Consider the following 19452-nt stretch of genomic DNA (forward strand, 5'->3'; position numbering starts at 1 on the left):
ATAGGAGTGCTTGGTAAGCTCAGGAACGGGGGTCTCCTCCGGGTAGGTAGCAGCTGGCAGGTCTGGCCAGTCGGGCATCTCCATGTCTTTTGGGTAGTATTCTGGGGGGCAGGACTGTGGCTCCAGCAGGTCCGAGGGTTCAGCGTTGTGGCTGGCAGGCAAGACTCCAGGCCCGGGTCTGGCTGGGCCTCTGGGGTAGCTGGCCATGGGCTGGCTCTCTGGCTGTGGCGGGGCCTTGGGTGTGGGGTTTGCCGCAAGTCTGTGGGTTCTGGTAGATCAAGAAGGTCTGGGTACCTGACTACCGTCAGTCTTGGCTGCAGCCCTCCGGCTTGGTCAGGGCAGCTGGCCGGTGGCTCTCACCAGATTGGCGGTCTGACTCGGTTCTCCCGGCTCCAGCTCCCAAGATCCTGGTCAGAGGCCTCTGCCTGCTCAGAGGCCAGCTTTTTAATGAGCCTCGAGCCCCACCCCTGGTACTTCTGGTCCCAGGTGCTGCTCTCTGGGGGGCGGGGCACAGGTGTTCTGGGCCTGCCCACTAAGGTCTCTGAGAGGCTTCTGTACCTCACTACATGGCCCTTTCTTTTGAAAGAGAGCTTGGGACAGTGTAGCTGCTCTCTTTCGAAAGAGTGGATGGCCCTTTTTGAAAGGGCGCGTCAGTGGTGCCAGCCCCAGTTCATGTGTGGATGCTATGTTTTGAAAGGGCATTTTTCGATTCCTCTTCTTCGAAAGGTGCACTTTCAAAAATGCACTCTAGCGTAGATGAAGCTAGGGTGAAAAGCGGTACCTCCCATTGACTTTTCCAGTATGTATTCAAGGATATAACTTGGCTCGGAGATTTCATAATCATATGACAGCTAAGCTATTTAAGATCTATATAAAGACATTATTCCTGTCATTCTAGCTTGCTCTTCGAAACGAGGATGCAGAAAATGAAAACACCAAGTTAAGAAGAGAGGTTAGTAGAAAAGTGTTATTAATAAAAATAATATTGAATTAATAGGTTGACTTAATTTACATTGTACAGGTTTCCCTTTAACTTTTGGCATTACAGTTTTATTTTGTAATTTTCTTATGGCACATTTCTCAGATACCGAAACTAGGGAATGTGGAGTTTTAAGTTCTAAGTAACCAGACTTTAAGTATCTCCTTTAAAAGAAGTACATTTTGGTGAAACTTGGCTCAGTAAGGGTAGGAACTGTGTTTATTTTTAATGTGTGGAGTCCATAACACAATGGAGCCATTATTTGACTGAGCGTCTGAGCTTTACAGTAATAAAAATTTTCTGTAGTGTCATAATAGAAAATAATCTGTCATTTAAATATACTGCATTACATAGATGACAAAATGAAGTAAAATAATGGGCAGGCTGATCTCTCAGGGTGGATTATTAAGTGATGCTCATAGGATGTTTTAGGCAACTGGACACTTTTCTTCTGTCTGGTACCTTTTTCAGTATTTTCCCCCTCTTTTTTTCTAACACCTGTAATTTAGTCAGGTCCTGTTTCAGGCCACTGCTCTCTTGCTATGCTTCTTCCCAACACTACCATTGCTGCACTGCTCCTTTCTAATGTCACTGGTTGTAGTATGCTTTATTCCTGTTGATGGCTGTGTGAAAAGCCACTTGATTGCCCTTTAAAACAAGTTTTAAAGGATATTCAGAAGTGTCTTACAAGCTCTTTTAATTTCTTCTGTCATCAACTTGTATTGGGTTTGAGACTGTCAAAGCTACTTTTTCTCTTCCTTGTCAAAACTAATGAGTTCTACATGTTTTAGTTTGGAAGCAATGTACTTGTGTAATTTTTAGCATAGGGTTCCATTATTCTTTGTTACCGTTTATAAAGCTATGTATTTTTCATTTCCCTTTTTGCTTACTTCTTATTTTGTAAACCTACTACTTCTAATTCTCTGTTACTTTTCATCTCCTTTTCTCTTATGTTTTTCTGTCCTTTTAATTTGGAGAAAAAACAATTAAAGAAAAAGGTGAGGTTCCCTTATGTTTAAAGTAAAATGTAGGAATTTGAATGTTTTTTTAGTGAAGTGTGTGTGGTAGCTTTCTAGAAATATAGCGTTTTCAAGCTTTAATTTTTACTAATTCTTTATTTTGGGCATTCTTTGTATGCAGAATGAACAGCTTCGCCAGGATGTAATTGACTACCAGAGACAAATAGATTCACAAAAGGAAATGCACATGTCACGTAGAGGGGATGAGTCTGAGTACAGATCTCAGTTATCCAAAAAGAACTTCGAGCTTGTCCAATATCTAGATGAAATTCAGGTAAAGTTTATGAATGCTTAGTTTTGTACAATGACAATATTAATTTATTGTCATGTGCCATTACCTTTCAGTGAACTGGGCTTACTGGGTTGGATTTAAAGAGTTCACCTATGCCAGGGGTCAGCAACCTGTGGCTCCGGAGCTGCATGTGGCTCTTTAAGTAGCCACTTGTGGCTCCAAACACTGCTGCTGCTGCTGACTCTTGTTGCAGCTCCAGAGGCTGCCACTGCTTAAAGAGAGAAACTAAATTCAGTTCCTGGCCGTTCAACCAACAGAATTTAGTTTTGTTTGGTTAAGTGGAGACAGACTCCAGAGCTGCTGAGCAGTAAGCTGTAGCAGGGGGCCCTGGAAGTGAAAGCAGTGGCAGGGCAGGGAGCCTGGAAGTGAAAGTGGTGGCAGGGCAGGGAGCTGCCCCACGTGGGGGAAGGCTAATCTGGCAGGACAGCTTGGGGAAGGGGCAACTGAGCTTGCCCCTAGCAGAGCAGTGCAGCCTACTGAGAAGGCAGCAGAGAGCAGCAGAGTTGCTGCGCACACTGAGGCGAGTTAATCCTGGGGGCAACACTGGGGAGGTTGGGGCTCAGAGGGGTTAAGCCTGGGGATGGGGGTTGCTTAACTTTCTAACTCATAGAAATCATTGTGTGTTCACTGTTCTTAAAAGAGGGATGACAAAAAGTATGGTTTGACATTATTAAGGACTGTCTCATATTCACATGCATTGTAGCTCATGAAGGATTAATTTTGTAACTGAATTTGAAAAAATGGCTCTTCTTCCTGTTTCAGTTGCCAACCCCTAACCTAGGCTACGGCCACACAGCTGTCATTTCAGAATAACTTAGCTGTTGACTGCACTATGTACGTGTTATTTGAAAATTAAATTTAAAATAGGGTGCCTTATTTGGAAATCGGTAAACTTCATTGCACAAGGAATAGCACCTATTTTGAAACAGAGGTAGGATAGCACTTATTTTGAAATAGCTATTTCAAAATAAGCCCCATTCTGGCCGTTTCTACACAGAGCGACTACCCGGAGCGAAATATGCTAATCAGGCGCGGATGCAAATTCCTTGCGCCTCATTAGCATGATGTCATGTGATTTGGAGGACGGAAGACTGTTCTTCCTGACTCCAAAATGCTGTACAGAAGCATGGCCCCTTTTTCCCAAAACTTTTCGGGAAGAAGGGGCCTCCGGAAAAAGGACTTCCTTCCGGAAGCTCTCCCCCCACCTCCCCCCGCCCCCGGGCCGCACTTCTACACAGCGTTTTGGAGTCTGGAAGAACGGTCTTCCAGACTCCAAATCATGTGACATTATGCTAAGGAGGCATGGGGAATTTGCATCCATGCCTCATTATCATCTTTCACTCCGTGTATTTGGCCTGTGTAGAAATGGCCTCTGTGTCTTAACAGCACATATTTGAAAATAGTTACTTCAAAATAGGTGCTATTTCAAAATAAGTGCTATGTGTGCAGATTGTAGCTAAGTACTATTTCAAAATACATGTTTGTGTGTAGCAGCTGTACTATAAAATAGCCATTTCAGAATAGCTGTTCTAGAATAGCTTTTTTCAAAATAAGGCTGCTGTGTAGATGTAGCCCAACAGGTGAAAAACTATTCCCATTACTAATCCAATAAACTTTGTAGATCCTAAATTTAGTAAAACAGCTATATACAAAGTTTAAAATAGCAAACCATGTATTTTTAAAGGTAACTTTTTTTAACTTCGTAGAGTTTGACTGAAACTAATGAGAAATTAGAAGCTCAAAACCAGGAAATGAGGAAGAACTTGGAAGAATCAGTGCAGGAAATGGAAAAGATGACTGATGAGTATAACAAAATGAAACTTATCGTGCAGCAGTCTGATATTGTTATGGATCAGTTAAGAAAGGAAAAGGAACAGTATAAATTTCAGGTAATAAATGACTTTTCCATTATTGAAGAATGTCATTTTCTTGACCATACTGCATAATGGCAATTTGTCTTAAACCTCAGACAGTAGTTATAATATTTTAAAAATCCAGCTTTCATTCTGGCAAAGAATAACTTTCAGCTTATTTTATCTAACTTCAACTAAGAAAAAATACTATTTTTTGTTAAAGTGGTTCTATACTATGGAGCTAACTGGAAACCTAGCACGAGTGTTCAGAACTTAATTTTAAATAACAGAATAAAGGCTTCAAATAAAATATTTGCATATCTATCACACAAGTTTGTATTACTGCTATATCATTAATGTACACATTTTTTATTAAATTAGTGTATCAATTTACAGATACAGGAACTAACAGACCAACTTAGAGCAAAAAATGAAGAAGATGATCCCCTCATGGCAGCTGTAAATGCAAAAGTTGAAGAATGGAAGGTACTTTATAATGTTGATTGATTATTACCATTAGGAATTATTTGAGGCGTTCCTCCTTATTATATTGCTTATGTTCCTTTTAGAGAATCTTGTCTTCTAAAGACGATGAAATCGCAGAGTATCAGCAGATGTTGTTTAACCTGAGAGAGAAACTGAAAATGGCTGAGCTTGATGCAGACAAAAACAACGTTATGGCACTCCAGCAGGTACTGTGTATGGAAATGCAGATGTGTCATAACCTCTGTTTTAAATGACTGCTTGAACAATCCAGGAATAGTACATCAGAGGATAATGTAGAGTCTGTTTCCTATGTAGAGACTTACACCCTTTCAAATGTTCCTCATTTTAATCACAACATTATGTATGTTTGTCAAGTGGTATGTGACAGGCATACATCATCCCTTCCTCTTTATGGGCATGGCAAGGTTGTGATACCAGTACATTTACAGCCTCACTGGTAATCTTTAGATTAAAGCGGTAAAGACCAGAGGTGAGAGACAATATGGCAGCCCTTGAGGTCTGGGCGGTGTGGCCCAATGGCTGGAGTCAATTTTATCTGCTCGCATCTTCAGGGCATAACAGCCTAACGGCCAGGCCAGTATCAATTACAGTTCTGGCCATACAGCCACACTACCCGGAGTCAGTATAACAGTCCTCAGACAGAACAAGGTGGAACACTTCTCGTGAGGCTCACAGTGGTAGTCCAGGTAGCAGGGCCCAGGCCAACTCAACAAAAGCTGTTGTTCATGGGACACCAGAGCTTTCAGACTCCTCAGTTCAGGAGATTCCCTGGGGCTTTGCTGACCTCAAATCTCCAGTCCAGCTCTCAGCATCCCCAACTCTTGTAAGAAAGGGCCATGGCAGTTCTTCAGCTGGGGATTCCACCAAATGTCCTTCCCCTCTAGTGTCATCTCAGAATGAGGTCAGCTCCTCCCTTTTCTACTGAGGCAGTAGTTGAAGTATACCCACTATAGTGTAAGAGATGGGACTTCTGCACACAGTGCGGAGTCAAACCTCTCATGTTTGTTGTATGGTATGCGTTCCCCATCACAATGTGCCAATCAAATTTGGTATCTTCTCACTTTTGCTGTTGAAAAAAAATTACCTAAGGAATAAAGAATGGTGAAACCATATGTAACTATGTCATCAACTTAGTTTTCAATGAAGTTTGGCTGGTTTCATATCTGCCAGAGACTGAACTTTTGTTTCGGCAAGGTATTTTATCAAAGCAGTTCAGCTGTTGTTTTTGAGACTTTCCCGTTACACAATTGTTCTGTGACTTTCTTTGGACTGTTCTCTGTTGAAGCCTTACTTTTCTTCTTTTGGCATAGATAAATACACCTTCCTCTCCATCTGTGCAGTTTCCTAACTTGCACAGGTATGCACATAATCTATAGAATACTGACATACTGTTAAGAGATCCTATTGCACATACTCAACTGGATTGTACAAAGTGCATTTTTATTTTTTAAGCCTCTAACATTGAGAAATCCCAACCAGATTTTTCACTACTTTGAAAGATGCATGCTGCCAGAAACACAGGAATTGCCGTACAGACCAGTGATCTTTCTAGTCAGAATCCTGTCTCTGTCAGTACCTGCCCCAGATGCTTATGAAGAATTTGCAAGAAAGACCCAATCTTGCCAACATAACACATTTTTAATTTCATTTGCAGTTGTTCCACTGATGTTGAGATAATCTCAAAACAGCTCAGTAAATATCTATTTAACAGTTACTGCTTTAAGTTCTATTTTAACAAACTTGTATTAATGTGTTCTATTTTTGACTATTTTCCTTTTATTTTTACTGCTTTTCCTTTATATACCCAACTTCTAGATAATATCTGAACTTAATGTTGTAAGTATTGGTGTTTTGTTTAATTTTTTTCAGACTTTCTGTATTAGCTTTCTACATTTCTTTGTTTTGTGTTCACTGTAGTAAGTTACTTTGTTACTAGTTTATTAAATGTTAATCACTCTTTAACATAATCACATTTTTTCAGGGGGTGCAAGAAAGAGACAGTCAGATCAGGTTGCTTACTGAACAAGTTGAACAGTATACAAAAGAAATGGAAAAAAATGCGTTGATTATTGAGGATTTAAAAAATGAACTCCAAAAAGATAAAGGTAAGTTAGTATTTTATTTTGGCTTTTATTTAAAGATATGTTGGCAACTTATAATGGGCATTTTTTAAAACTTTATATTATTTTATGTATTTTTAAAGAATATAAATGGCATTTGCTCCCGTACTGATTGACTATTTCCATTTGACAAACACTGGTGAGTGTATATTCACTGTGTAGCTGTGATCAAATTAACTGTTTATAAGTTTTTTGAAGCAACTAATCTTCAAGTCTATTTTATAAATACTTCTATTTTTTCAAGTTCTGCAGACATGTGTAAGCTTTATCAGAAATATGAAGTTAGAATTTCTGTTGTATCATTCTGTGTTCAAACAATAATACATTGCCAAGTTAGCACTTAGAACATTTCACTATAATCCTGTAAAAAATTACCTTAAACTAGTGTGTCAAATTAAAGTACAAACTGCAGTAAGGGAATATTGATTTAACCTTCAGAAGCAAAAAATTGTAACTGAGCTTTGATAACGCATATGTGACCCACACACCTTCTGGGCGTGGTTCATTGTCTTATGTAGTGGCACTTAAATCACAGCAGGAGCAGGCGAGATGTGACCCACGGGCTGGATCTGGCCCGCCAGCCCCTACTGCTGTACATACTGCCCACATTCCCAGCAAAATCTCTCAACTCCCATTGGACAGTTTCACACTGTCTCCATGTCCACAAAAGTTCTCTGTTCCTATTGGCCAAAAACTAGCCAGTGGGAGCTGAGAGATTTAGCTGGGGATGTGGGCAGTCTGTGAAGCCCTCCCTTCCTCCCACCGCAGAGAGCCACATGGAACGGTCAGTGGGCTGGAGTTGCTGACAGGCAGGAGAGCCTGTCTGAGAGTAAGCATCTCGTAGCCAGAGCCTGCTTCTGGCACTACATGCTAACTCCCTCCCAGACCCTACCCCTGCGCCTGCACCCCTCCACCCACCAAGCCAGAATCTTCTCCTACACCCATGCTCCTTTCTGGATCCTGTACCCTAATACCCCACCTCAAGTCACAACCAACTTCCTGATCCAAATGGCATCTGAGACCTCACATCCTGTCTTGAACCCAAGTCCCCTATTCCAAGCAGCCTCCATCCCAGACCCCCTCCTTAGAAAAGTGTGACCCTTAACCACTTACCAAATCTTGGAGTGGGCTCCCACCAAAAATTATTGTCCACCTCTGACTTACAGAGAAGAAGAATGAGCCTTATGTGATAGCCAGCTGACTTTTAGCTCAAGCTGTAGAGACTTGGTTTGGCTTGTTGGTGTTACACATAGATTTAGGTCTTGTCTACTCTACATAGGGAAGTTATAAATGTATAAATTTAAATGATGATAAGTATACTGATATAAGTTATTCTGGTATAAAATGCCTCTTTCTATTTAATCTATGTCACTTTGGAAGAATTTAAGATGAATTGGGATAAAAAATATGTTTATGTTTATGGAATAAGTGTGTCAATGTGGGGGAGTTGTACTGGTATAAAGTTAACAGTTCAACTGTTCTAGTGTAATTATGGCTGTGTCTACACTACAAGATAAATTCTAATTTCAAGGCTTTGGCTTGATATTAAAACATAATTGTCTTCACACGTAATACCGTTAACTCGATTTATTGAGCCACAGTGCTGATTACAGAATATTGATATTGCGGGGTAGGTATAGCATCTATTTCGAATTTAAAATCTCAAATCAAGGCTAGTGTGAAAACACCATGTCCTTAATTCGAAATTGTTAGACTCCAGAAGTGTCATATATATCCCACAAAGCTACGCAGTGACTCTCCATGTATGGCTGCTTCATTGTGTGCTGCTGTCAGGTGTGCAGGAAGGTCAAAGTAAGCCTGTGAAGTTTGGATTGAATTTGAATTTGAGTGAAAATTTGAATTGGAATTTAGCAGCCCAGACTGCAAATATAAAGGGTATCCGTTATGAAAAAAACCCTTTGCCCATCGCGTCACACCACATCGGTAGCCATTGCACCACATTAGCAGCTATTATCGGTAGCCCTGTAATGCATCATGAGCACTCAAGGTAGTGATCTGACTAGCACTTCTCAGGCTCCCAGGAGAGCCCCAGCTTGGACCCACCAGGAGATTCTGGATTTCCTTGCCATTTGGGGAGACCAATTGGTGGCAAAGAGACTTCGGGTGGCCAAGAGAAACACGGCCATCTATGATTGGATGACGTGCAAGTTAGCCACCCGAGGTTACTCTCAGGACTCAATGCAGCACCAGGTGAAGGTGAAAGAACTCCGTCAGGCCTATCAAAAAGTCTGGGAATCCACCAGTGGTCGGGATGGCTCCATGGACTTAACACTATTTTCAACAGCTCCACGTGCTTATTGAGAGTGACTCCACCACGGAGCCTGAACTGAATTATGACACTTGTAGAGACCCTGGTATGGAGTTCGGGGTGAGCCCGGAGGAGCAGCATGACCCAGAGGAAGAGGGCAACGGAGAGAAGGAAAGGAGCAACAAGCATGGGACGGAGGAAGCTGTTCCAGACAGGCCAGAGCTCTTCACCATAGACTTGGGATTGGTCCCCTCCATGTTTTTCTCCTCCACTCTCAGACCTTCCACGGCAGTTCCCTCAACACTGGTCACCTCTATGCCGGTCCCCAAACCCTCTGGAGCAAGCGGTTTGGGTAAGTCTCTATTCCGTATGCTAGAAGGAAGTTGGGGCTGGATATGGCTATAGGGTTTTGCGTAGGTACATATTTGCTAGCTGTCCTTCTGTGCCCCTCAGAACAGCGTGTTAATGTTTCTTGGGATGGAGTGCTTCTCCTTTTTGGAGATCTCCTTGAAAGCCTCATCTAGGCACTCTTGTATTTTTTTTCCACAAGATTCTTGGGCAGGCCTGGCTTGTTGAGGCTTTCACAGTAGCACACGTTGCCACGCCAGGCAAACAGATAGCCATCTGGTGTCATGGCACCACACAGCATTTTAGCAAATTTTCCAGGCTTTTGATCACACAGCAGGAGTAGCTGTTCTTTCTCCCTACTGTTAGTTTTAGGAGGATGATGTTTTCCATGGCAACTTGTAGAAGCATGGGAACTCGCATCTGTTTTTAAAACATGCTTCCTGTCCCTTTACATTGACCTGCAGCAGCTGGTGGGTGCTCCATTCCCCACACCACAGTGTGGTTTGCAGGCTCTTGGGGGGGGGGGGTTCTCCCCATTTGCCCCTTTCCAACTAACATTTCTTTTCATTTTTCATGACCCCCCAGCCATGCCATGCTGCTGCTGGGCTCTGCTGGGCATTTCCCCTCCCAGACCCTCTTCCCCCACCATTTCATTTGATTTTGCAGGGCTCCCAGGTGCCACACAGCTGCTGGGCTCTGCTGGGCATTTCCCCTCTCATGTCCCTTTTCAAGCATCATTTGTTTTCAGTTCTTGGGAGTCCCCCTGCACCGCGTGGGTGATTCTTACGCTGTGCTTTTCCTCTCCCATCTCCCTTTACATCCAGCCTTTCTTTGGATATTTTTTTGTTTACATTATATTTATTGTGCATCGAAGCCCCACACACAGCTGTCCATTTGTCACTGCCAGAGGCCACCTGGTGGCTGCCTCTGCTTTGCAGACCTTCCCATTCCCACCAAAAAGAGGACAATTGCTTACAAATTACCACAAAGCAATGTGCTGGATAAGTGATGGCAAATGAGCTATTGTGAAATTCATGCTTACTGTCCCATTCTTAGTAGCCCTTGTGTCCTTTTAAAGTATACATTCAGTGATAGTACACAGAAAGACCCATTCATTGCACTTTAAAGCACATTATCTCAATTGTTTCTTAATTTTGACCTTCATTTTCCAGACAGTGGCTACGTCTACACTAGCCCCAAACTTCAAAATGGCCACGCAAATGGCCATTTCGAAGTTTACTAATGAAGCGCTGAAATGCATATTCAGCGCTTCATTGGCATGCGGGCGGCCGCGGCACTTCGAAATTGACGTGCCTCGCCGCCGCGCGGCTCTTCCCAATGGGGCTCCTTTTCGAAAGGAGCAGATGGGAATAAGGGGACTTCGAAGTAGGCGGGGTCCTATCGAAAAGGAGCCCTGTCGGGATGAGCTGCGCGGCGGTGAGGCGCGTCAATTTCGAAGTGCCACTGCCGCCCGCATGCCAATGAAGTGCTGAATATGCATTTCAGCTCTTCATTAGTAAACTTTGAAATGGCTATTTGCTTGGCCATTTCGAAGTTTGGGGCTAGTGTAGACACGGCTAGTGTTTCAGAAAACCAGGAGACACAGGAAATGCAAACAAGATATGATCCTGCAGCACATGCAAGACTCTCGGGCAGAGCAGAAGAAGAACTTGACAAAGGACACTGCTCAGTGGCATCACAGTACAGCTGAGTGGTGTCAGAGTCAAGTAAACTTCAGTGAGAGGATGCTTAACCTGCAGCAGCAGAAATTGTCAAAGATGAATGAGGTCACGGCAAAGCAGATCAATGTTGGGGCAAAGCTTGTAATGGCTGTTACTGAGCAAACGGCGATTCTGCACTCCCTGCTCCATTTGCAGAGGGTCTCCCAACCCAGTAGGGCATCAGCTGATACCTGCTGGCCAGAGTCCCCTGAGGACAGCGTGCCTACCCCCCATTGTCGCGAGTCCCCTGAGGAGAAGTCCTCCACCCCCCATTGTTGGGGTCCCTGCATGCAGGTAGGGAGGGCAAGGCTGCCCTGCAGTTCCAGCTCCAGGGGCCACTGCAAAAGGCTATTCATGCACCCTTGAGAAGGCTTCTCTCCCAACCACCTAAACCTCTCCTACCCCAAAATAAAATCATTCCTTTGAGCTTGGTGTAATTCCTTGTCCTGCTGGAGTGTGTGGGGGACCTCCAATCAAAGCGTGTGGGTGGAGGGATGGTGATTGCCACTGAAGGCAGAGCTGGGCAGTGAAACTGCCTTTTCTGCAGCAGATGAGTGGCTGAGGTAACTGAGTGGGTTGGAAGGGGGGGTGCTGAAGGCACATCACATTCTATATACTGCACCCCCTCCCACCAAAAAGAGCATTCATCTATTACAGCACGGATGATGTATTGGCATTATGGCAGAAATATACATAGGTACCATGTGTGTTACAGATCAGTCATAAAGCTGTTTTTTGAAGCGTCTCTTATTGCTGCAGCCTGAGCATGGCTACTAGGGGATGGCAGTATAGGTGGCTGTGAGTAAGTCCTGCCTATGGCCTCTGCTTCAGAATTCCAGATTGATGGGAAAGTCTCCTGCCTTGATTCATATATGTTGTGCAAAATAGCGCATGCTGTAATAATGGTGGGGGTGTTAGCTTCTGAAACGTCCAAACAGGTCAATAAATAACCTTGCACATTCCACCACCATTCTGCACCTGCTCAGTCTGTGATTAAAGTTTTCTTTGATGGTGTCCAGGGCTCCTGTGTAGGGTTTCATCAGGCAGGGAAGCAGAGGGTAACCAGGGTCACACAATATAACAATGGGCATCTCCACGTCACCAATCTTGATTTTTCAATCAGGGAAAAGTGTCCTGTCCAGGAGCTTTCGGAACAATCCTGAATTTCGGAATATGCACAACATCATAAACCCTTCCTGACCAGCCAACATTGATGTTGGTAAAATGACCTTTGTGATCTGCTAAACTCTGCATGACAATGGAAGAGTACCCCATTTGATTAATATACTCTGATGCCAGGTGGTCCGGGGCTATGATAGGGATAGAGTACCCTCTATTGCCCCACTGCAGTTAGGAAGCCCCAGGGCAGCAAAACCATCCATTATGGCCTGTACATCTCCCAGGGTCACAGTTTTGCTGAGGAGACGCTGACAGATTGCATGGGCCACCTCCATCACAACGGACCAAACTGTGGATGTGCCCGCCCTGAACTGATTTGCCACTGACCGGTAACTGTTGGGGGTTGCTAACTTCCACAGTGCAATTGCCAGTTGCTTCTGTACCCTTAAAGCCTGCCTCATTTTGGTGTTGCTGTGCTTCAGGGTGGGCGCCAGCACCTCACAAAGTTCCGAAAAGGTAGACTTGCACATACGAAAGGTCTGCACCCGCTGCTGGTCATCCCAGGACTCCAAAACGATGTGGTCCCACCAGTGTGTGCTGGTCTCTTGAGTCCAAAACTGCCACTCCCCTGTCAGCAATGCATTCATGGAAGCCACCAGCTCTGCGTTCTTGGACTGCAGTTGGCACAATTACTGTTCCAAAACACCATCCTCGTCATTATTGTTCATTGGTGGCGGCGGCAGCAGCAGCAGCGGCATGACCAGTAGGATAGCCAAGCATCATTGAGCTTTGGAGTTGAAGGACAAATTGCATGACAGATGCTGTGGTTGCCAAAACAATCTGCTATGAGTTGGAGCGTTCATGACTCCATGCTTGCGCTGGAATGCTGCAGCAGGAAATGGTGTGATCTTCAATATTTTCTCATGGTTAGTGATGCAGTGCATTCTGGGATAGTGCTTGGAATTCTGGGATTCTAACATGAAATACGCATAAGCAACCGGGGCTAAGGCACTGTGGGATAGATACCAACAATGCAGTGTTTACGCTGTCAAACTTGCATGGGGCAATGGAGATGCGGAGGTTCAACATGGAGAAAAGTGGGTCGAATTTCAAGAAGCTTTGTGGATGCTTTATTCGAATTCATAATATCAAGATTAAGTATTAAAATTTATTATATATTGATTTTCTTGCGAAGCACCAGCTTGTGACTTAACTTAAACCCTTGTACTCTGAGTAGAACATAGGTCATGTACAAATCTCCTCCACTTCACCCTTTCTCGAGAGAAAAATTCTAGCTGAATCCAGGAATACCCTAGTGGAGTTGTCCTTCAGTCTCAGTAGATCTTCTCCATGTTGTCCAAGGTCATCATCTTTTGCGTTTTCCTTGTGGGTTTGGTGTGAGAGCTTGATGGACTATGCTCAGTGATGATTTCCTGAGAGTGTGGGCTAGCCACCCCATTTTGTTCTCTTGATTGGAACATCAAGTCGTTCTTGTCCTGCTCTGTTCCAAAGCTCCTCATCTGTGATGAAGTCTTGCCATTTGGTGTATAGGATGTACCTCAGACTTTTGTTTATGAATGTCTGTAGCTTGTGATTTGAAGACTTTTTAGTAAGCCAGGTCTCGCATCCATTCAAGAGCGCACACTTCACATTTCTGTTGAAGATTCACAGTTTCATCTTCTCAGATATTATTTGAGAACTCCATATGGGATGGAGAGTCTTGAATGCAGATGTTGCTTTCCCTATCCTGGCTTTGATGTCCTTGTCTGTTCCTTTGCCCACGATACTCCCCAAGTAGGTAAACTGCGCCACATCTTCCAGATCATCCCCTCACAGTGCGATGTTTTTGGACTGATTGACCCTCATTGTCTTGATTTTTTTCCCTTGTTAATGCTCAGTCCAGTCACTGAGGCAGTTTTGCCTAGCATTGCTGCGACCTTTTCTTCCATGCTTTCATGTTGGTGTGCTGCAATACAGTGAGCAAAATCAGTGTTCTCTAGCTGTTTGAAAAGTGTCCACTGAATGCCCCATTGATGGCCATCTGTTGTCCTGTTCATAATCCAGTCCATTGTGATCCAGAACAGGAAGGGTGACAATAGGCACCCTAGTCACACTCCTGAGAGTATGCTGAAGGATTCTGTCAAGACGCTGTTTTGAACAACTTGGCATGTTGGGGGTTTGTACGTTGAAAACATGAGGTTAATAATTTTGGGTGGGATGCCATTGTGTTGCAGCAATTTCCACAAAGTGTCTCTATCAATGCTGTGAATGACCTTTTTGATATCTGTGAAGGTTATGTATGGGGGGGGATGTAATATGACAGGGTTTCTGGGCACAGCTAGGAAAATCATTCCTGGGTAATTTTGCTCAAAACTGAGCCACTTACAGCCCAGGCTGTGATTTTTCTTCTCACTGGCTACATCTACACTAGTACACCACATTGAAGTAGACTATTTTGACGTAAGAACATCGAAATAGGCTACTTCGACGTGTATCGTCTACACGTCCTGCAGGGGTGGTGCTGTCAACGTTGAAGTAGTGATGGAGAATGTCGAAAGGAGCCGCCCCGGAAGGAAATGCAGAGCGTCCACACACACAAATGCTCCCCATCAAAATAAGGGGCCGGCAAAGCCCCAAACCGCTCCCTTAAAGGGCCCCTCCCAGACACACACTCGGCCTGCACAGCATGAGATCCACAGAGCCGACAACCGGTTTCAGACCCTGTGAACACAGCATGGACCCCCAGCTGCAGCAGCAGCAGCAGCAGCCAGAGGCCCTGGGCTAAGGGCTGCTGCGTCCAGTGACCATAGAGCCCCACAGGGGCTGGACAGAGTGTCTCTCAACCCCTCAGCTGATGGCTGCCATGGAGGACCCCGCTATTTCAGAGTAGCAGGACGCAGATCATCTACACACACCCTACTTCGACGTTGAATGTCAAAGTAGGGTGCTATTCCCATCTTCAGATAGGAATAGCGATTTCAATGTCTATCTGCCTAACGTCGATTTCAACATCGAAATAGCACACGGCGCATGTAGATGCAGTGTGTACCATTTCAACGTTGTGCCGGCTAGTGTAGACGCACTCACTAAGTCAAATCAAACCAGCTATGAAAGTACTCCCTCTGCCAGCCCTACTGGCCAGCCAAGCAAACCAACAGATTCTCCAGCTGTTTCTAGTCACCCCAGCCAACAGCCCCCTTTACTCAGGTCAGAAGCTATTTAAACCTATTTCACCAAATCCACACAGATTCTTCTGGGCCCCAAAGGGTACAGCCACAGTCTCAGGTTAATGTGTACTTGGATCTTACCCAAAACAGCATGTTGTGCCAATCCTTTAGAATCTAAAATCTAAAAGTTTATTAGCAAAGAAAGGAAAAAATAGGGTGAAAAAGAAAAATTGTTAAAGTGATACATGATATACATCAATTACAGTTATTGATGCAGGCCAGTTACGTTATATGCTGGTTTCTTGAAAATCTCTGAAAGCATGCTTTTGAGGGATGGGCCCCTCAGTCCAGACAAGCTTAGTTCATGAGGACCGCAAGAACAAAGATGGTCACTCCCAAGGCCATCTTATAATTGTCCAAGTGGAGGGAAAAAATTCTTTCCTCTTCCCAGAGGCACTGGAGGGTTAGGGTTACCTGACCAAGTGGACTGCTGTGGCAAACTGCTATTGGTTGCTGAGTGCACCAGCATGTCCCAGTCCATTTACATAGTATTGTGGAAACATCGTTTGGGCATTTGATTCAAATTCCATTGCTCAGACAAGATCAACTGACCAGATGGGTTGCTGTGGCACTTTGCCATTGGCTGCATTCTAGATGACAAGTCCCAAATTCCTGAAATGTGTATTCCAAATCTTGGTCTTTGAATAGTCCATCATCCTGGCTGGGGTGGTGACCATGCCTCCCACTGTGCACCTCTGACTCTAAAACATTTCTAATACAGTTATAGAGCCAATATCTATAACTTCACATACAAACAAGGCATAGATATAAAAGTAGCATAAATGGTTTCTGGGCATTAACAGCTTTCATTAGACACCTCACTCAGCCCACTTGGCGCAAGATTTGGTGCCACTATATTCAGTGGTCACAGCAATAGCCTCATACTACTGTAAAAATCAGTAGCATCACAGGGGAGATCCATTCAAGTGACTGTTCTGTGATCACTCTGAGAGTTGCTATTTGGTCAGTACAAGGTTCCTCTTTGGAAGTCATCCTGGTCTTCTCTGAGCTGTCTATCAATTTCTGTCTTCATTCTCTCCAAGAGAATCCCATTGAAAATTTTTCCTGGAATAGACAGTAATGTGATGCCCCTCCAGTTCTTGCATTCCTTCAGGTTGCCTTTCTTTGGAAACTTGATAAGGTAGCCATGTTACCAGTCTCATGGGATCTCCTGTATCCCAATATTTTCCAAATAGATTGTACATCATGTTGACTGATATTTCTCTACCTGCCTTGATTGCTTCTGTGGGGATGTTTTCTGGACCCGGTGCTTGTCCATTTTTCCTGATTTCTTCTTTTGTCAGTCTGTTGCTGTTAATTTCCAGAGATATATTTGCAGGTAGGCAAGGTGGTTCAGTAGCTCTTCAAAGTGCTCCTTCCATCCACTGAGCTGCTCATGTGGGTTTGTTAACCCATGCCTCTCCGTGTCTTGCACTGGCTGATCTGCTGTATGCTGTGACCTGGCTAGCTTTCCATGTTATGTCATGCAGTTCTTTCAAGTTCTTCAAGTGATTGCTCATGTGTATTCCAAGTTGGGTGTGCGCTGGTGTATGCTTAGTTGCTGGAAGCTTTTTTGCCTTAGCTGGTGGCCATAGAGTCAGTGTGGAGCCCCGCGGAGTGGTGCCTGCAAGATGACCAATATATACACCGCCCGACCTGTCCCCCACTCAGTTCCTTCTTGCCGTGCTGTCAGTTGTTGGAGCTCTCTCTTCTTTTGTAGTTTGGCTGGTATCTGTCACCTGTAAATTAATTAGTAATTGTTAGTATAAACATTTGTGAATGGTTTAGATAGTCTTTATCACCTGTAAATAGTTATCACTTAGTTGGCAGAGAGCTGGGGCAGGACTTTAAGCCTTCTTGGCACTTGGCGCCAGGGGATGCCTGGCTCTCCAGGTTTCAAAGCCTGTTCAAAATGTGACAAACGAATGCCCAAGAGTGACCCACACAGGACTTGTTGAAGTTGCCTTGGTGAGGCACATCTTCCTGAACATTGCTCCACCTGTAAGGCCTTCAAGCCTAGGACTTGAAAGGACAGAGCACAATGTTTAAAAGTCCTAGCAGTGGAAGTGGCGTTGCACCTGGTCATTTCCCCTGCAGGAACTCAGAGCGGTGCATCTTTGGTGCTGAGAGCTCTGGTACAGTCGGTTCCATCAGAGGGCTCCTAACATTGGGACCAAGCATCAGTGCCTAGCACTACAAGGTGAAGCTGAAGTCAGTCCCCGGTGCCTTGCAAGAAAAAGAGGCATGAACGGAGCCGGTTCCCAGAGAAGGTAAAGCACTGTGAACCCTCCAAGGTGTCTGCCAGATGGGTGCTGTCCCAAGTGCCGAGTTACCCTGACGTGCCCATGACATAGCCTGCCTTGTTCTTGGGCAATCTACCCCAGGTGCTGAGCATGGCACCACAGGCCCAGGTGCCGCGGAGTCAAACGGGAATTAGGCTTGCCCCTCTTGCTGGTAGGCATGGAAGGAGCATGTGTGTTGTCCTTGTCCTCCCCAGACGAGGCCTTGGCTGGGTCCTCAGCATTCCCAGTCATGGAGGATGGTAGGGCATATCAGCAGTTGTTGCACAGGGTAGCCCAGGGCCTGGGCATGCAAGCTGAGGAAATCAGAGATGAAATGGACCCAGTGACAGATATCCTCTCGGCATCAGGGCCCACAAGGGTAGCACTGCCCATCATTAAAACAATTGCCAGTACAGCAAAGACAGTGTAGTAGACCCCAGCCTCTGCCCTACCCACAGCCAGAAGGAACGAGTGTCGGTACTTTGTTCCTGCCCAGGCAATGAGCACCTGTTCACCCACCCTCCCCAGGACTCCCTTATTGTCGATGCGGCAAATCATAGGGAAAGATAGGTTTCAAGGCCCATCCCCTAAGAACAGAGAGGCCAAACACCTGGACTTGTATGATAGATTGATTTGATGGGAAGCCTACAGTTAAGGATTGCTAACCAGCAGGCTTTGATTAACAGATATGTATGCAACACAGCCAGTTCCTTATCCTGCTTCTTGGAGCTGGTTCCACTGGTGAGTAAACCTGATTTTATGGTTGTGGTGGAGAAGCATGTGCTCGTATTGAGGGCAGTGCTGCAGGCGGTGCTGGACACTACAGATGCTGCCACTAGAGTCATGGCCTTGGGGATTGCTATGCATAGGGGGGTATAGTTACAAGTTTCAGGACTCCCCTACGAGGTACAGCAAACTATCCAGGACCTGCTCTTCGAGGGGCCATCCGTTTTCTCAGAAAAGACAGACAAAAGGCTTCCTAGCCTGAAAGACTCAAGGGCCATCTTACGCTCGCTTGGCTTGCACATCTCTGTGACCCAACGTCAACACTCCGAGACCTCTGATCAGATAATTCCCTCAATAGCAGAGATACCAGTAGGAGATGGGATCGTATTAACAGAAGGCACCATGGCCAGCAGACTCAGGGCCAGAGTCATCAAAAACTCCCACCAGGGCCTAAACAATAGTTTTGATGGCGTGGTCAAGAGCGACACATCAGTCACTACCCGAGTTCCAGCTCGGCTTTTGTTTTCGTTCTGCCTATCCCCCTTCTACTGTGCCTGGTGCAACTTAACTTCGGATCAGTGGGTCCTATGCTCAGTGATGTGGGGGTGTGCTATCCAATTTTCCTCGTACTCCACTTCCACCCACCTTCCCTTCCTTTCTTCAGGGACCTCTCTCACGAGACTCTGCTTAGGCTTAGGCAGCAGATGCAGTCCCTCCTTCAATGTGGGGCTATAGAGAAGTTTCCCCATCAGTTTCGGGAACAGGGGGTTTATTCCCATTGTTTCCTAATCCCAAAGGCAAAAGAGGGGGCCAAGGCCCATTTTGGACCTGCGAAATCTAAACAAATCAGTAAAAAAGATAAGTTTTTGTATGATATCCCTGGACCTAATCATTCTGATGCTGGAACAGGGGGATTGGTTTGCTGCTCTTGATGTACAGCATGTGTATTTCCACATAACAATTTATCCACTGCACAGGAGGTTCCTCCAT

The 19452-nt window shown here is 44.8% G+C and overlaps 1 protein-coding gene across 1 annotated transcript in view; it reads left to right on the plus strand.

The window, feature by feature from the left end:
* Positions 1-19452, plus strand: part of CEP290 (centrosomal protein 290) — a 143471-nt gene that overhangs the window by 30541 nt on the left and 93478 nt on the right. The window contains exons 7-12 of the mRNA XM_075012177.1: positions 899-952; positions 2120-2272; positions 3997-4179; positions 4540-4629; positions 4713-4835; positions 6632-6755. Of these exons, the coding sequence (XP_074868278.1) occupies positions 899-952; positions 2120-2272; positions 3997-4179; positions 4540-4629; positions 4713-4835; positions 6632-6755 (727 nt within the window). The remainder of the gene's footprint in view (positions 1-898; positions 953-2119; positions 2273-3996; positions 4180-4539; positions 4630-4712; positions 4836-6631; positions 6756-19452) is intronic.

The sequence above is a fragment of the Carettochelys insculpta genome, chromosome 1 (genome assembly GCF_033958435.1).
Source record: "Carettochelys insculpta isolate YL-2023 chromosome 1, ASM3395843v1, whole genome shotgun sequence".
NCBI classification, from domain to species: domain Eukaryota; kingdom Metazoa; phylum Chordata; order Testudines; family Carettochelyidae; genus Carettochelys; species Carettochelys insculpta.